Source organism: Schistocerca piceifrons, chromosome 2, assembly GCF_021461385.2.
Source record: "Schistocerca piceifrons isolate TAMUIC-IGC-003096 chromosome 2, iqSchPice1.1, whole genome shotgun sequence".
Classification (NCBI taxonomy): Eukaryota; Metazoa; Arthropoda; class Insecta; order Orthoptera; family Acrididae; genus Schistocerca; species Schistocerca piceifrons.
In genome coordinates, this window is record NC_060139.1 from 452,251,575 (window position 1) to 452,270,454 (window position 18,880).

General features: G+C 39.1%; 1 protein-coding gene across 2 annotated transcripts in view; it reads right to left on the reverse strand.

The window, feature by feature from the left end:
• Nucleotides 1-3,491: 3,491 nt before the first annotated feature.
• LOC124777017 (probable serine incorporator) overlaps nt 3,492-18,880 on the reverse strand; it is a 114,585-nt gene continuing 99,196 nt past the window's right edge. Inside the window, exons 8-10 of one of the 2 annotated variants that reach the window (XM_047252269.1) lie at nt 15,387-15,425; nt 10,731-10,884; nt 3,492-4,463 (exon numbers count right to left, since the gene is read on the reverse strand). In XM_047252269.1, the coding sequence (XP_047108225.1) occupies nt 4,325-4,463; nt 10,731-10,884; nt 15,387-15,425 (332 nt within the window). In that variant the 3' untranslated portion in view covers nt 3,492-4,324. The remainder of the gene's footprint in view (nt 4,464-10,730; nt 10,885-15,386; nt 15,426-18,880) is intronic. The other variant, XM_047252270.1, reaches the window with a different exon arrangement.

Here is an 18,880-nt window from a genome sequence, read left to right on the forward strand (position 1 = left end):
CTACAACAGGATTCATTTAGCAAGTGCTTGGAAATACTGGTTTTTTGGATGAAAAAATGTCAATGCTGTGTCTCTATCTTCAACTGCAGCTGAACAGATAGCCTTGGCCACAGCAGCAGCTGAGCTATGGCTACTTCAATGGTTGACAGATATGCGTCTCAAGGTTAATTACTAAGGATTCTTTAAGGCAACCAACCCCATATCCATTTGCTTGGGAGATGGAGTGTGTAGGTAAACCACAGCAGGACTCATGCAGAATGAAGAACTAACTGGACATACACTGAATACAGATTCATTGTTATTAAATGACAACACAAACAACAGCATCTAACCAAATGACATTCCAAAACCAGACAGCTTACACACTAAAAATATAACAAACATGACTACCCTTTCTTCTGAGATTATATACCACCCGTATCAATATTGTTCACTTTTATCCTGCTAGAATGGGGTCTCCACAGAGCATATTTGTGGCACGTTAAAAGTGGTATGATGGCGAGTGATTTTTCTGTTGGGGGAAGTGGGGAGGGGCAGACAGAACAATAAACTAATTTTATTAGCGTTTCCTTACACCAATCAAATCTGCTTCACAATTTTGGCCAAATTCAGCAGAATTTGTCACATACACATCAGTTTCAGAGTAAATGAGCACAAAAAATAAAATGTACTGCAATCTCATATATGCCTAGCCATCCCTCTTTCTCACTGTAAGTCACATACCAATCCTCATCAATGATGATGCGCGCACACAAACAGTTTCCAGAATAATCAATTTTGGTCACCCTATCAAATACATTGCTGGCCAAAACAGGACCACACCAAATTCTGCAAACCAATTGTGAACAGTCTCTTATGATGGAGATTTATTGATAAAAGTTGAACAAAGCTATTTGAGGTATTGTTAACGAGTTACTACTCTACAAAAGTAGTAAAAAATAGTTCAACAAATCTTCATACGGAATTTCATCTGAGAAAAGAAGAGCAAGTCATTGGGTTAATGTGAGAGGAACATGGACAAGGTGAGGCACAATTTGATGGCCCCCAAACAACGTGTTGCTGTCCTGTGCAGAATGAACTGGAATGTTGTTGTGGTGCAATAAAACTGCCCTGGACAACTTCTTCTTGAGACTCTACTACTACAGTTGTATGCCCTAGTCTTGGCCCCCCCCCCCCCCCCCCTACAATCCTAACCTCTTAGGACCATATCATGGCAATCCAAAAAAAACACACTCGGCACCTACTTGTCCAGTGATTTTGGATCTTCCATTTTTAGTGGTGGCGACTCCTTGTGTTTCAATTATTTGCCTTGTTCATCTGTGTTGAGGTCATAGCAATACACACAGCACTTGTCCACGATGGTTAGGCAGCTGAAGAAATCCTCTGGAATGGCCTCATACCACTGCAACATTTCCACTGCTGCCTCACTTTGCCAGGCATTTTTACAGGTGTGAGCAGCCACGAAACCTAGTGGGCTGTGACCACTGTCATGTTGAAACTGTAATGCAAATAGTTGAAAAATATTCCACGACTATTTTCATTTTTCCTCACTTTCATTATGAAGCTGATCTTTGAGCACTAAGGCCTTCACATTTTTTGCAATTCCCAATTCTTCACAGAGAGATGATCTGTCACTTTGTTCTTGGTCACTCACTTGTCTGACTACACTGGAAGTATCTGTCTCACTTAACAGCTGTGTTATGTGATGGTGCTTTGTTACCATACAATTCCAACAACTGAGAACGAACTGTAGCAGTGTCCACCTTCAATCACAGAAAACTAAGTACTGAATGATGCTCCAATTCATGAACAGGCTGCTATGAGCAACAGCACATGATGGGAGAAGCAATCTGGTTGGTGGGGATAGGAGAAGGCTGGGCTGGGAAGGAGGAGGGATAGCAGAGTAGGGATGGGGGACAGTAAAGTGCTGCTCGTGGGAGTGTACAGGGATGAGCTATAGAGACGATGGGGCAGAGCAGCTAAGAGCAGTCGAGAGGTTACAAGGAGGGTGGATGGAGCAGTCGAGAGGTTACAAGGAGGGTGGATGGAGCAGTCGAGAGGTTACAAGGAGGGTGGGTGGAGCAGTCGAGAGGTTACAAGGAGGGTGGGTGGAGCAGTCGAGAGGTTACAAGGAGGGTGGGTGGAGCAGTCGAGAGGTTACAAGGAGGGTGGGTGGAGCAGTCGAGAGGTTACAAGGAGGGTGGGTGGAGCAGTCTAGAGGTTACAAGGAGGGTGGGTGGAGCAGTCGAGAGGTTACAAGGAAGGTGGGTGGAGCAGTCAAGAGGTTACAAGGAAGGTGGGTGGAGCAGTCAAGAGGTTACAAGGAAGGTGGGTGGAGCAGTCAAGAGGTTACAAGGAGGGTGGGTGGAGCAGTCGGGAGGTTACATGGAGGGCGGGTTGGAGAGGGAGAGAGGTGCAGGAAAAGAGCAAAGAAAAACAGCTGTGAGTGCACTGGTGGAAAAGAGGCTGTGTAGCACTGGAGTGGGAACAGGATGCTGGTGCATGGTTGAAGGACAGTGACTAAGTAAGGATGAAGCCAGGATGGTTACGGGAACACAGAATATATTGCAGGGAGAGTTCCCACCTGCACAGTTAACCCTTTACGTGCTCTGGGCATGTCAACGCACACACCTTTGTACCTGTCCCTGTGTGCTCTGAACATGTTTACGCACGCCACCAGTCCAGTAGACACATTCAGAGTACCAGCTAGAAGGACTGGTGGAGCGCGTAAACACGTTCAGAGCACACAAGGACAAACACAAAGGCACGCGCGTTAACATGCCCAGAGCAGTGAAAGAGTTAAGACTAATTTTTGTCTCCACAAAATGGAAGGAAGGAAGATTGGGTCTAACGTCGTCAACGATAAAGGTCATTAGAGACAAAGTACAATCTCAGACTGTATTGAGGATAGGGAAGGAAATCTGCTATGTTCTTTCAAAAGCACCATATCTGAATTTTGCTTCGAGCAATTTAGGGAAATCACAAAAAACCTAAATCTTCATGGGCAGCTTCATGGGCAGAGGCGAGTCTGAACTGAGGTGAGCTTGAACCATCTTCCTCCCAAATGCAAGTCCAGTGTGCTAACTAATATGTCATCTTGCTCAGTTTTGTATCCTCATCCAAGACAATTTCTGAGAGACCCTACTAGAACAGACTTGTCTTGACACACCTTTGTCATTTTTAGGCTGCTTTAACTAATGTGACTCAGCAGTTCCCAACACTATGCTCATCACCATGTACTGGTACATTAATAGACTATTTTCACACTCAAGCAGGTGGGACATATATTGTGAATAGGTTCGTTCTTTCAGAATGTGTCAACAAGAATCTGTAATGCAGTTCACTTTAAAGTACAACAACACTGAACATGTCACCTGAGTTAAAAAACTATTTTTACAACATATCAGATAAAGCCAGAACTAGCAAAAGCAACTTGTGACTCTCATTCGAGAGTCTTTTATATGTAATTAATGGAATAATTTGTTAGACAATTTGTGATATCACAATATTTTATTACTGTTTTTTCCCCGTGGTGGTAATACCACAGGACTAAAATTATACATTCGTCATAATTTATATGATTATATACTGACTATTATTAACTGAAGCATAGCCACCATTTCATTTGCTCACTTTCTACAACATCGTTTACAAATATGCTACATCATAAAGCTTTTACAATTTACACAGGCCAGAGAGTTATTCTTGACAGTTAATACAATAAATTAATTGTACTTTTGGAATAAGGGTATTTTATAACTTTATTTCATGAATATTTATGAAAATATAATATAATAGCTATGTATTACTACACTATATTTCAAATGAGATATATATCCAATAAAAACTTAAATTGTGGAACAATCAAATCCAAATTCTATATGCGACAATATTCAAATGCAAATGACAAACATCTATAGAGATCAGACTCATGACATAAATATGAAAATATCACAGTGGAAATAATTTCCTTGTTTCTACAATTATGTAGATTTTTCTAACTCAAGTACTATGTACAGTAATGAAATAATCGAGAGATACACTTTTAGTCTCAAGGCTCAGCTTATTAATTGTGAATATCCAGTATTAGTTCACAGCACTGAAAAGGATTAGACACTTACAACATTCTTCACCTATATACATTTCCCATACTACACCACAATAAAACTGTCTTAAAAATATTAGATTCATTAAAAGACACTGAAGCTAACTGTGACTACTACACAGGTATGTGAAAAACCATCACATTGATTATAAATCTATTAACATCAATGAAAGAAATCAGTATCTGCAAAGGTGAGACTGAAAAAGTATATTTATTGACTTAGCTGAAGTCTCGGTCAGGAAGACAAATTGGCGCAACCAGTGTCCAGGTGTACAGGGCCAGGCACAGCCAGCTAGATATTACTTTGACCCACACAGATGCTTCATTTGCATTAAGTGTCTCCAGGCTTGAGTTAGGACTGTAACAAAAATACAGCCATCTGAGAAGTTTCACAAATTACATGCATTTGCATAAAATTTTTATTTATTGATATTAACTTTGCCAAGCCAGATTTTAATGATAATAGCTTGGATTATTCTAAAAGATCTGTAACATCAGTAATTCTTTAATACCCTAAGGGCGTTGTTATTTTTCTCTAAACTCTTATTCATGCTTTTTACCTTGTTGTCCTTATGCCTTTTCCTTTCTCCCATCCACTTCCCCTGGTTGCAAACATAACACTCAGTGCAGTGTTTTGGTTTTCTAAAGGTGTGTTTTACAGCAGATCTAGACTGCCTCATCCTCACTGACCCTTGTAGCATGTTTCGGTTTGCCTATAGTACACTGATAGAACTCCTCTTGACCTTAACTAGTGCCACTCCAACTGATTGTTGTCAGACTGTATCATTTTCCAAAGGATAAACATCTCCAATGCTTTTTTCAATGGTTCAGTTAACAGCTGTGTACAAAATCTACATGTACTGGAAGCAGTTCCATTGGAAACACTGAAAAGCCATCTGAGTAAATTTTTATGATGTCTAAAACCAACCACACTGTCTTCTACCACCACTTTCTGCATAGAAGACCACTACATTAGGGTTACTTTAGGTCAAATCTTTCAGCATTTGCCAGTTCACAATTGCAGCTGTTGCAGTCCAGTTTACCAAGAAGGTGAAATATATGGTAGTGGCGACCACTAACAACTCAAATATGTGGCAGATTCAGAAGAAAATGCCGAAGATCTGCTGTCATATCTTACTCTAGAGAAGAAAGATCCAACTGCAGCAGCTGCAGCATCAGTGCCAGCTAAAAAGTCAGCAATTGCTGCACCAGCAACAAGAGTTGCACTGGGAACAGGAGCACTCCACAAGGAGACTGCTGTCTTGTACACTAAATACCAAGATCAGCAGCAGATGTCACTGAAATACTACAAAATTGAAATTTATACATGGTAACAAACTCTGCATGCTAGATGCAAGCCCAACAGCCATTACAATGAATTAAATGAATCAGTTGGTACATGTGTGCAGTGAAAATACTAGTAGTAGTAGTAGTTGTTGTTGTTGTTGTTGTTGTCTTCAGTCCTGAGACTGGTTAGATGCAGCTCTCCATGCTACGCTATCCTGTGCAAGTTGCTTCATCTCCCAGTACTTACTGCAACCTCCATCCTTCTGAATCTCCTTAGTGTATTCATCTCTGGGTCTCCCTCTATGATTTTTATCCTCCATGCTGCCCTCCAATGCTAAATTAGTGATCCCTTGACACCTCAGAACATGTCCTACCATCCGGTCCCTTCTTCTTGTCAAATTGTGCCACGAACTCCTCTTCTCTCCAATTCTATTCAATACCTCCTCATTAGTTATGTGCTCTACCCATCTAATCTTCAGCATTCTTTTGTAGCACCACATTTCAAAAGCTTCTATCCTCTTCTAGTCCTAACTATTTATCATCCATGTTTCACTTCCATACATGGCTACACTCCATACAAATACTTTCAGAAACGACTTCCTGACAGAATGAGATTTTCACTCTGCAGCGGAGTGTGCGCTGATATGAAACTTCCTGCCAGATTAAAACTGTGCGCCCGATCGAGACTCGAACTCGGGACCTTTGCCTTTCGCGGGCAAGTGCTCTACCATCTGAGCTACCAAAGCACGACTCACGCCCGGTCCTCACAGCTTTACTTCTGCCAGTCTCTCAGCTCCTACCTTCCAAACTTTACAGAAGCTCTCCTGCGAACCCAGTTGGTAGAGGACTTGCCCGTGAAAGGCAAAGGTCCCGAGTTCGAGTCTCGGTCCGGCACACAGTTTTAATCTGCCAGGAAGTTTCATATCAGCGCACACTCCGCTGCAGAGTGAAAATCTCATTCTGGAAACATCCCCCAGGCTGTGGCTAAGCCATGTCTCCGCAGTATCCTTTCTTTCAGGAGTGCTAGTTCTGCAAGGTTCGCAGGAGAGCTTCTGTAAAGTTTGGAAGGTAGGAGACGAGATACTGGTAGAAGTAAAGCTGTGAGGACCGGGCGTGAGTCGTGCTTCGGTAGCTCACTTGGTAGAGCACTTGCCCGCGAAAGGCAAAGGCCCGAGTTCGAGTCTCGGTCGGGGCGCACAGTTTTAATCTTCCAGGAAGACTTCCTGACACTTAAATCTATAATCGATGTTAACAAATTTCTCTTCTTCAGAAACACTTTCCCTGCCATTGACACTCTACATTTTATATCCTCTCTACTTCTACCATCATCCGTTATTTTGCTCCCCAAATAGCAAAACTCATTTACTACTTTAAGTGTCTCATTTCTTAATCTAATTCCCGCAGCATCATCTGACTTAATTTGATTATATTCTATTATCCTCGTTTTCTTTTGTTGATGTTCATCTTATATCCTCCTTTCAAGACACTGTCCATTCTGTTCAGCTGCTCTTCCAAGTTCTTTGCTGTCTCTGACAGAATTACAATGTCATCGGCGAACCTCAAAGTTTTTTATTTCTTCTCCATGGATTTTAATACCTACTCCGAATTTTTCTTTTGTTTCCTTTACTGCTTGCTCAATATACATATTGAATAACATCGGGGATAGGCTACAACCCAGTCTTGCTCCCTTCCTAACCACTGCTTCCCTTTCATGCCCCTCGACTCTTGTAACTGGCATCTAGTTTCTGTACAAATTGTAAATAGCCTTTCGCTCCCTGTATTTTACCCCTGCCACCTTCAGAATTTGAAAGAGTATTCCAGTCAACATTGTCAAAAGCTTTCTCTAAGTATGCAAATGCTAGAAATGTAGGTTTGCCTTTCCTTAATCTTCCTTCTAAGATAAGTCGAAGAGTGAACAGCATTATTTGTGCCATCCAGACATGGAAGTGCACTGTTGAGGACTTCAAAGCACTGCCACTCTGGCTGGTGATCCCAGCCCTGTGGTTTAGCTATATTGGTAGCAATTTTGTTGCCACTAGCATAGTGCATGATACAGCAAAGTACAGTCACACTGTGGCACTTCTAGACTTAGTTTTCATATTATATTTATTACATGAAGAACATTACCTTGAATCTAAAACAAGTTATAATCATGCTGTACTTCCATAATGTTATACTTTACATAAGTTTTCAATTTGTTTTTCAACAGTTATTGCGACCATGTATTTATTTATTTATTTATTTACTTATTTATATATATTGTCATTTTGCCTTGCAGTAGGCAGATTTCTGGCCCTACAATGGAGAACCTCCCCAACAAATTGTGAGCACTACATCCCATTCCGATACATTGCATAACACTGCACTAAGCACCAATTTAAATTTAGGAACTCTTCTCGCTAATGTTGACAGAAAACTGACAAGCAGCCACAATAAGACTTTCTCCAAATGACATTCATTTTTCTCAGAGACCTCTCATGTGTTTTGTGATCTAGCATTCCTTAAAGAATATCAAATTCACAACCTTATGAAGGTCTTTCTCCTATTCTACAAAAATATGATTGGTAGAAATTGTTGGATATAAGGTATGTGTGTTACGGAAAACACTTTTTTCAAACAGATCCAAACTTGTTTTAGCACATTTGTGTTACCTTCAGCAAGTTCCCTCTCTTCAAATCTGTATAACTCTAACATGTTTTAAGAGAGAATCTACAAAAATTAAGCATAAAACAGTTTGTTAGTTGCCATTGCCTTAATTTTTTTTACATTATAGGGAGATGCAGGACCCTCTGTATATTATCATGTACTTTTAACTTGCCATCTGCTACTAAAGTATGTTAATATGAATTTGGTTGGCGAATTAACACATCTAAATGTAATTTTGTTGTGGTCAGATATTTTGAGACCGCACTTTTGATTCCTTCTGTGTTTTCTGAGAGGAAAATGTACGTCATAGCAAATATTCTTGTGAAATACAGGGGTTGTACAAAAATATGGAAACATCACAGGACTGCATGCTTGAACATAAATACAGTCACTAGCCAAACCCACAAATTGCACTTGGGTTTTTGACCTGAACAGCACCTGTACGATGTTCTCAATATGTTGCAAGTGTTAGTCTTGGTCAGAACAGCACTCTGTGTAGTTTTGAGTACATTATGATCAAGCCAAGTGAATTTGAAGCTAGGTAAATTGTTGATATTTGTATAGTGGGTGCTTCTGTATCCAAGGCAGCCAAAATGGCTGGTGTTTCAACAGGCAATGTCAAAGATTTATACCAGTTACAGGGAAAGTGGAAAACATCATCTGCTAAATCAAAACACGGACAAAAATGCATCTCGAATGACTGTGACAGATGATCATTGAAGAGGACTGTCATGAGATATATGAGAATGACAGCTGCAAAAAGTCACTGTAGAACTGAATGCCACACTTACAAACCCTGTCACCATCAAACTAACATGAAGGGAGCGCCGTAAGAATGGAATTGCAGAGCAAGCTGAAATATCAAAACCACTCATCAGTGATGCAAATGCCCGTAACATGAAAACATGGTGCTGAAGCCATAAAACCTGAACTTGGAGCAATGGAAGAAAATTATTTTGTCAAATGAGTTATTTCAAATTGGTCCAATTTCAGGCTTAGTTTACGTCGCAAGAATGAAACATGGTGGTGACTTGGTAGCCGTATCATGGTATTCTGTAGGGCCCATGGTTACCTGCAAGGCTGCATTACTGCCAAGGATTATGTAACCATTTTGGCTAGTCAGAGCCATCTCATGGTACAGTGTTTGTTCCACAATGGAGATGCTGTGTTTCAAGATGATAGGGCACCATTTCACTCAGCTACCATCATCCAGGATTGATTTTTTGAGTATGAGGACTAATTGTTGCATATTCCCTGGCTACCAGTCACCACATCTCAATATTACAGTCTTCAAAACAACCATATAGTGGCTCCAGATGCTGTATCTCAAGTAGCCACAAAAACAAGGAGTGCCAAAACAGATTGTAAAAAGCACCAGAAATACTTGTACTCATTCAAACAATATATTTGCAATTTTGTCATATGATGACATGATGGAGACCGTGACTGTTGTTTGAAGACAAATGTTGATTGTGTTAGGATAGCACCCAGTCACAAATTTACTTTCAGTTCCTTTATTCAAAGGAAATCGTTACCGGTTTCGAATCATTGTGATTCATCCTCAGACGGTTTACACGCTTTCTTTATGACATGTGGTGTGTTTTCACAGATTGTCGTCAAATGTCTGTCTGTGTGAACCAGTTCAGCTTACCAAATCCTCTGGCAATTTACATTTGTGAAACCTCGACTGCTAATCACTGATTCTATACAATGTATAAGACTCATTAGTAATTGGTGCTTTCAGACAATGTTTAACTACAGTGAATCCACAATAAATTGACCCTTTTTACTGGTGCTGCCAGTAGTGGAGAAAATTAGCATTAGCAGGAAGATTTTCATTTGTCTCTGAGGGAAGGAATCTATGCCACTTCCCTTTCACCACTCCTCCCTCCTAGCAGTCCCCGTGCTGGGGCAAGAATTGGCCTCATGCCACTCCCAAAAGCCCCTGCATAGAGGGCAAAATTATCATGGACAAACTGTGCCTTCTTTTCTAAACACTCAAATATTATTCCGTAATGCTTCTCTACACAGATGGAAAGAAACTTTCCGTAACTCCGTTTTACAGATGGTATCTACTTTCTGATACTATCTGTCTAGATCAAACTTCTGCCATGTATTAGCTTCTCTCTCTCCTTTATGTTTTATGATTTTTTTTCTCTTCATTCCAAGTGTATTTTCTCTTGTTGGTTGCATTTTTCCTGGCAACATTTATGTGATGAACTGCTTTATTTCACCTGCTGTCAACACTTTGGGACTAGTATTCTGTTTGCTGACGAAAAAAAATCTACTTCGGAAGCAATCAACTTGATTCCATTATGCCAATCAGGACTTACAGCAACATTAAACATTCATGCATGAAGTAGTTCTGAGTCTGGAAAAGAATATCTCATATGAAACCAGAGGCAAAAGAGAAGGAAGAAACAAGTCAGAGCTATCAGATACTGGGATCAATTATTCAAATGGTGTGGGAAAAAGAAGCCACACAAATAATGCAATATTATGAGTATGTAATTTAAACGGACTGACAGCCAAGCTTCAACTGTAGCTGTCAACTGGTCAAATATTGGTGCAAATAGCAACAACAGCTGTAAAACAGTAAAGTGAAGATAGTCAGTGAAGAGTGCAAATACGATTTACTCACAGTGAACATAAATAATTCATGTGGTGTTGAAACATTCTGTCAAATACTTACGAATACCAGTTTGTTAGAGTCATCATGACATAAAGTGTAGCCAGAGCAAACATGATGTGGAAGAATGACCAAGAATAAGCAACAGAGTCTTCTTCATTGTCCCATACTTTGGAACTTCGACCACCGCTTTCTCCTCCATCATGAGAATTAGTTTCTGAAACAAATTTAAGAAAAAGACTCTTTGAAGAGCTCACGATCTGAAAAAATAGTTATATATTCAGTTGCACCACAAAAAAGGAAAAGAATACCTAAAGAAGTATCAGCATATCGTTAACAACAAAGTCTGTATCTCTTTATCAAGAAGTTTTCTTGCTGATGTTGTAGTGGGGGGGGGGGGGGGAGACTAGTTCTTACTAGCACTGGAACGAACACTTAGTACTAAGAGTGTGCGATTATGAAAAATTTCACCGACATTAAAAATGTGTGCTCGGAACACTCAACTTAGTCTCTCTGCATTTACAGGCTGTATCGTTACCAACAGAGCTACTAATTATCTTGGTAGTAATGCCCACATAGTACTGCAATGACAAAATTCAATGTCAGTGGATATAGTGTATTTAGCAGTAGTCAGAAACTATACTCTAGTGAGAAATACTGATCAACTACATACTGGAAATCTTTTTTAAGCTTTTAGTTAACTTGGATAAGGGGCTGTGTAAGGTGAACTGGGTGAGAAGAGAAAGGGGGTAGGGTTGGGGAGAATGGATGTTGACAGCTGGTACGGAGGGACAAGTGCACAGAGAAGGAATATGACACCAGCATGCTCACCCTTGCACCTGCCAGAGGAGTTGAATGTTGTTCACTATGAGGTGGATGGGGGGAGGGTGAATTAACTGCTCATTTTAAGAGGTGGTTAAGCTTTATTTTCAGTTCTTTTATAAGAGAGACAATGATAACAGTCAATACATTCAAGTGATGCCAGTAGACTGCCAAAGAGTATGCTAATGGAGCATCACAATTCAGAAAGCAGTACACAAAATGCTACATGCTGGGATTATTCAACTATCTCAGAAGGAATACTTTATTTTTTGTGAGGAACAGGATGGGTACTGATGTCATCTTGCAATTTAGAGTGTGAAAAATGTTACTATGAAAGATATATGTTTTCTCCCAAACACTGATTATACTTTAGACTACTTAAATGAAGACAGGATTTTGTAAAACCATGACTTTACAAAAATGTCAAGTATAAATTATTGTTGGATGTGATTATCAATAGTGACAATGCTGGAATGTCTTGTTTGATGTAGAAGTATACATACAGTTTAAGAACACATTATTGGCTTGAAATTACATTTCTACGGTCGAAAACAAGTACAATATAGTGAGATATCTTTAGATTGTTATATTAATAATGACGAATCAGAAACTTTTGTATCTAAGTCTAGTCACTAAAAAACTTGCACAAGATCTTAAATTCATATTGGTAATGAACATTACAAGAATCTTATATCTTCAAGAACCTCTTTTCTGTCACACACCAAGACTGATTCACAAAAGGGTCTGTAATGCAAAGTGATGCCTGTGGAGATGGGCAAGAAAGTATATGGAAGAACAGATTTTTTTTAAGTCTAAGAAAATAAGTTTGCTACTGAGCAACTGTCTTCATTATCTTTAGTCCACTACCAAATCTGATTGTCATGTTTTTTCCCCAATGCTACACAAGCAGACACAATTCTTCGGTTACACTCTAATCAGGCAGTAACTGTTTTACTAAATGTTTTAATAAACATCAGCAAATATCACAACAATTAAGACATGTTGATAATCTCCACAGTTCCTTTACAATATATGCTACCGTCTCTAAGCTGAATCAACTCTTAACTCTACAGGCAAAATTTTGGAGATTGTTATGAGAAAAGAAACACCCAGGACAAGTGTCTCAATTTAATCCTTTTATGAGATCTGTTCAAAAATTCCAGAACTTTGCCCAAAAAAATTTTCTACACTTACCTTTTACTTATTGTGCATGGTCTCTGCCACATAATTCACAGTGGTTTGTGGAGTGTAAGCGTAGATGCAGGTATTTTCTGAATGGTCTCCCCCACTCATAACAGAGTAACTACATTTTGTGCCAATGCCAATGGTATATACTATGTGTCTTGTTTGGAAACAAACTTATTCCATTCTCTCACTGTACTTGCTATTGACAACAGTAACACTACTATTCAACAGTAACACTATTACTCAATAATGAGCTACTGGAGACCAGGAGTCTGCTAAACAACCTGTCTTCCTTTGACATACAAAACCTTTAAACTGATGTTCTTGTTCAAGAGACAACAGATATTTTTGACATGCCCAGAAATTGTCTTCCTTTGACATACCTAACCTTTAAACTGATGTTCTTGTTCAAGAGAGAACAGATATTTTTGACATGCCCAGAAAAGGCAAATTAAGTCCAGAAGAAATATGCAAACTGATCTTTCTCCTCTGTCTCATTACCTCATACAATTATTTTTCTTTTAACAGCAACATGCTTAAAGAAATAGATGGCCTTGTAATGGGCAAGGGGCTCTTAGGGTGTTTAGGAGATATATCTGTCAGTCCCCTCAAAAACTTATTCTAAGCAAGCTTCCGCCCTCTGCAAGAAAATGCTTTTTTACTGCACAAATGTGAACGATATTTTTATTATAGTGAATGTGTGCACGGATGACTTACACCTACTCGTAGATGATTTTTTTCCATTTTCATCCAGATGTCTTTTCACCCACTAACTTTTGTCAACTGAGTGCTCCATCAACTATTTGTATCTAACATTCACTTTATCCAATAACCAAATCACATTTGGCATTTATAGAAAGCCCAGAACCAGTGACAACCATCTGTTTGACATCTTGCCAACCTACCTTTCAGTTACAAAAGAAGCTTCTTTTCTTCTATGGTTGATGGTTTATGTGACCTTCCCTTATACGTAGAAACTATTTTTAACAAGAGTGCTCAAATTTGACACAGTGATAGAACCAACGTTTACCATTCTAGTCTGGTACACTGAATGCACAAGTTAAAAAAAAAAAAAAAAAAAAAAAAAAAAAAAAAGAAGAAGAAACCCTCTAAAAATAGCACCTCCTCAACCTCAGGGCGAGTACTTCTGAGCCCATCTATGTCCCTTCATCTTTTCTGGGAGACCTCTCTTACAGAATTGCCAGCCTTCTTAAAAGTCATCACATGAAGATAGCTTTCACAATTAACGATCAGGCCCAACATGTTTCTATCACAACAAATGATTGTTGAAAGACCTATATTGTCCTTCAGCACCTACACACTCCGGTGCTTACAGTCTGGTCAAACTGATCAAGCCCTTAAAACCAGATATCAAGAACACCTTTTAATTAGTACGGGCACTGTCAAAAACAACTCAAGAGAACCAAGTATAATCATCATCCTCTAAATAAGTCGCAAATGCTCCACACTGGCCCCAAAGGGAAAAAAGGACTTTCACTTCTGGAAGAATTAGAAATTTCCAAGCTTGTGAAACGGTCTGCAGACCACCGTCGCAACAAGCAACTGATTACAAAAATCTAACTCTGCGATACTACGTCATCTGCTGTCTTCCCAAAATGAAATCTTTCTGCCCCCCACTCTTATCCTATTTCCTCATTAAAACCAATTGGTTTCCCAGCTCCCTTTCTTTCAACACTTATGGCACCTTTCTTTCCATTCTTCCCAGGTCAAAATTTTTATCTAACACAACAAATTCCTTTACCTTTCGTGTAACATTCTCTCTCTCTTACAAGACCCTTACATCACTCATTTCCTCTTTTACCTCTTCCCTCTCCCCCCTCCTATTCATTCATATTAATACATAAGGTTCCCTACATATTTAACCTCCTTGCTCTCATTCCCCTACATGTCATTCATACTTCCATTGCTGAAGAGCAGCCACCTGGCTGGCTTCCAACTCATGCAGTTCCTAGTTTGTAATCTAGTTGCTCCACTTGCGTGTTTACAGTTCGTGAGGACACTGCACTTCCACTTCATTCAGCTTGTTGGCTATAAATGTATACCTACTACTGCACCAGCTCTTCCTTCTGTTATAGTGATTTTAGCTACATAACATCTCTCTCTTATTACTTTATATTTTAATCCCACCCTTCCGCCCTCCCAACTTTTATTGCAAAGGAGATTTGAACATTTGAATAATTTGCTCCATCTGCCATAATTAAACAGAATGGAATACATCACAATTCTACATCACTGGTCACTTCAAAAGTTCACAATCTTGCCATATCAGGATACTAACAATCAAAAGAGAAAGAGACTACATTAATTAACCAGTTGGCTTGGATATTTCGAAAGCTGGTGGAGGTTGCAAATACCTACTTAACCCAGTAACCCCCCCCCTTCCCCGAACACACACACACACACACACACACACACACACACACACACACACACACAAAGAGATGAGTAGTCCAAAGATGCACACACTCTTTCAAAATAGTTTTTAACCTCAAGCAACTGAGTGCTTCTCTTGTATGTCTCATTGTCGATTGAGATTTTGCAACAGAGATATGAATGACTACAGGAGCATCACAGATTTTCTGTACATAATGAATGTCAATATACTTGCAGCTGGATCTGATTATTAAAAGTTTTAATTTCACACCACAGACAATGCACCATAGGGAAAAAGATATATAACTGGGTGCCTACCTTCATTAGCTACCAATGATGCCTCCCCTGTATGTCGCACTGCAGGATACAAAAAATGCATGTTACTGGCAAAATACTTACATATGCTAAATTCTCTACTTAGAACAGATTATATTCTTTTAATTACAAAAGTATTTTTGCAATAAGAATCCAGTTTTAAAAATCACACAGATTCTTTCCTTTGGTTTAAATCAGAACATACTCGAATGACAAACTTTTTGCAAGCAGCAGAGATGCTTTATGCGTCGGTAATTGTCCTGATGTTTACTATAAGTAATTAAGATGATCTACAGCCAATAAAAATTAATACAGTTGGAAATCGTTTCGAACTACAATGCTTAATCCATATTCCAGTGTAATGTCAATTCACTAATACTGAAGATAACTGGTTATCAATAAGAGAGCTTTGGCTCTGTAAATGCACATATTCATTATTTAATTTTATAGCTGTTGAGCTGAATAATTACGAAACAGTAAAATGTATTATTCATATTAGTATAAAATGTGGAACAGAAAAGAGCTTTAATATAAAACTAGAGGTTGATGCAGCTCTCTTAAAAAGTTGAAGGGCCAAGATAGTCTATTAACAGTTTCAGTGTCACAGATTTTTAACAATGCAGTATTATTTTTACAACCAAATAGTCATTTTAAAGAAAAAAAGTGCAATTAAGTACTGAATACATACTAAATGTAAGCCATTTCTTATTATTTTATCATATAAATAAATCTATTAAGTCATTCTTAAAAATAAGACATCATTTTCAAACAAATTTCTAAGGTAGGCATGTATTACACTACTTTCATAACTATTTACACAGATAGGGAATTTATTTTCATAACAATGTATATAACTGGCAAAGTTTTGTTCCATCACTTGTAGAAGATAAGCCCTGTAATAACAGTTCATGAAGCTAAAATCAAATATCTTGGGCGACAATGTAAGATTGTAACAACTTCATATTAACTAGCAGCAGTTATTCCAGGCTGAAAGTAGCCCTCAAGATATACGCACTAGATGCATATCACATTTTGAACTTAAATCAAACACAGAAAATAATTCTACTTCCAACATTGGGCATATAACGTATACATTACTTTGTGCTGAAAGTCACACACATATGCAGGCAACAGAAAGTCATTTTGTGAAGTCATCAAGAAATGTGGGAGCTCATGCATGTTATGTGATCGAACCTGAAAGGTTTTGGATGGGTTCCATAGATACTATCTGCCATACCACTTCAATCCAAATAAACAATTCACTGACCGATTTCACAAAATTACCCAATGTTTGGCTTGTGACCAAGTTTCACACAGGTTCGTGAAGTTATATGCCTAACATGCAGGCACATCAAGAAATGACATGAACTATGTGAAGGTTATCCAGATGTTGATGTGTTCTTTAATATCTGCACAAAGTGGCATGATTTACTAGAGCAACTTGACTATGTACATAAATGTGATTAATTCACTGTAAATTATCAATGTGTTTATAATCATCTCATACAATGTGTGTATTTTTGACATGTCATGGAATTATGCTCCTACAATGATATTTACATCTCCTAAACCAATATTAAACTTCTGAACATGACAGATTAATCTGCTGAAACCAGCAAAGCAAAATAAATTTCCTACCAGTGCAACTGATGACTGAATTTTACCTAAAAAGACAAGTGCCCATACGCACACACGCTAAAATGATATCCTCACGACAAGACGGCTGAGGGAGGTCAGCCAAGCTGTTGGGAGAGGCTTAAATTCCCGGAACTTGTCCTCGTCAAGAGAAGACCAGTGGTGATGCCCAAGTGACACCACCTGCTAACAGATGGCAACACGGATAGCTAGCTGGCTGAGATAGGAGGGCGGCAGCCTTGGCAGCAGCTTCAGCAGCCTCATTTCCCATCAGATCGACGTGACCAGGAACCCATATGAACATCACAGTGACTCCCTCAACAGCGAGCAAGTGGAAACTTTCTTGGACCCGTTGCACTAAGGGGTGGACTGTGTACAGCACACCGAGGCTCTGAAGGGAACTGAGAAAATCTGAGCATATAGGACAATTAAAAAGCCTGTGTCGTGAGGTGCATGGGTGGCATGATAAAGGGTGAATACCCAAGACTGATGTTGTTTCTCGAGCTGATTACGTCTATTTTGTCCCTGTCTGCTAGATAAAACAAAATAGGCTTTTCTAATATCGCAGCAATTTTGTAACACACCAAATAAAGGAGACTGTTTTGGTGCAAATGGCCATTTTTATAACACGACAGAATATAATCCAATACGTACCAATATCAAATGCCTAATAGGCCTACTACAAGCAAAAAGCTTTATGTTAGGAAATAGTTTCACATTTCATTCATACGCACCTGCTTCTCAAGCATGAGATCGAAAAGTAGTATTACGAAATTTTTATACAAATTTGGAATCGTCTTATTCTTCCATAATTTGTGTGATATCTTCATTTCTTCCCCTCCCTCGTTCTAACAAACAATCTTGTCATCACCAATTCTGTAGCTATTTCTGCCACTGTCAAAATTTGTTCCCCAATTAACTTCACTAGCCCTGCCAGAACCACAGGTTTAGTTATCCTGCGTAATTTCCCAGTTAGGCGTTATTACGTGTTTGAACAACACGTTTTCCGCATTACAGAAGAGAACTTGCACGGCTGCTAGCCAGGGACTATACTACTGGTCCTTACTAGTGTAGCGATCCGGCCAAAAATTTTCTGTCAATATTTCATTTTCTTGGATATACCGAGAAGATAATCTTTCACACCTGTTATTCCTGTCAGTCATCATTTCCATTCTGGTAATCTGAATCTATGGATTTCGCTAGTAATTATAACAATGCTGATCTTTCGCAAATCCAATCAACCACATAATCAGACAGTGATTGGCATTCACCCGTTAGGCTTTACTCCCTTGGCTCGTATAGCACCGTCCCCTTTTGTCTGCGGAAAGTTTATTTCTAGATGTGACGAGGATTCTCCTGACAGAGACATCACGTACACTATGCTTGCATTCAAAAGTCAACTTATGATTCATTCAGAAATCAACTTAACATGTGTTCAAAAATGTTCAAAAACTAACAGGGAAGTGTTTCAAAATCATATGAATAATTGGTAGGCAAACGTGCGTTGGATGCTAGGCGCTTTGTGAAACAAGTTTTTTTCCTCAAGAATATGAATTTGGCAACCCCTTCTCCCGGTAGCATCTAGCTGCTTGCTGTGACTGTTTGCACAGCCAACAGCTACATTCCTGTTGCCAGAAGTGGGAGAATCTACTACTCAAATGTGACTCAACTGTGCATGCGCATGAGTCTGCGCGTAACTGCTAAAACAAATCGAATGTAAACAGTTGCGACTTCACGCTCACTGGAGGCAATTTGTTGTAATGAAGCACTGCATAGTCTTCCTCAAGCCTTTGACACATTTTCAACTGGCAGACGCTTGCATGAGCAATGTGTGTGTCGTCGTATGTGGCGCATTTCCTATG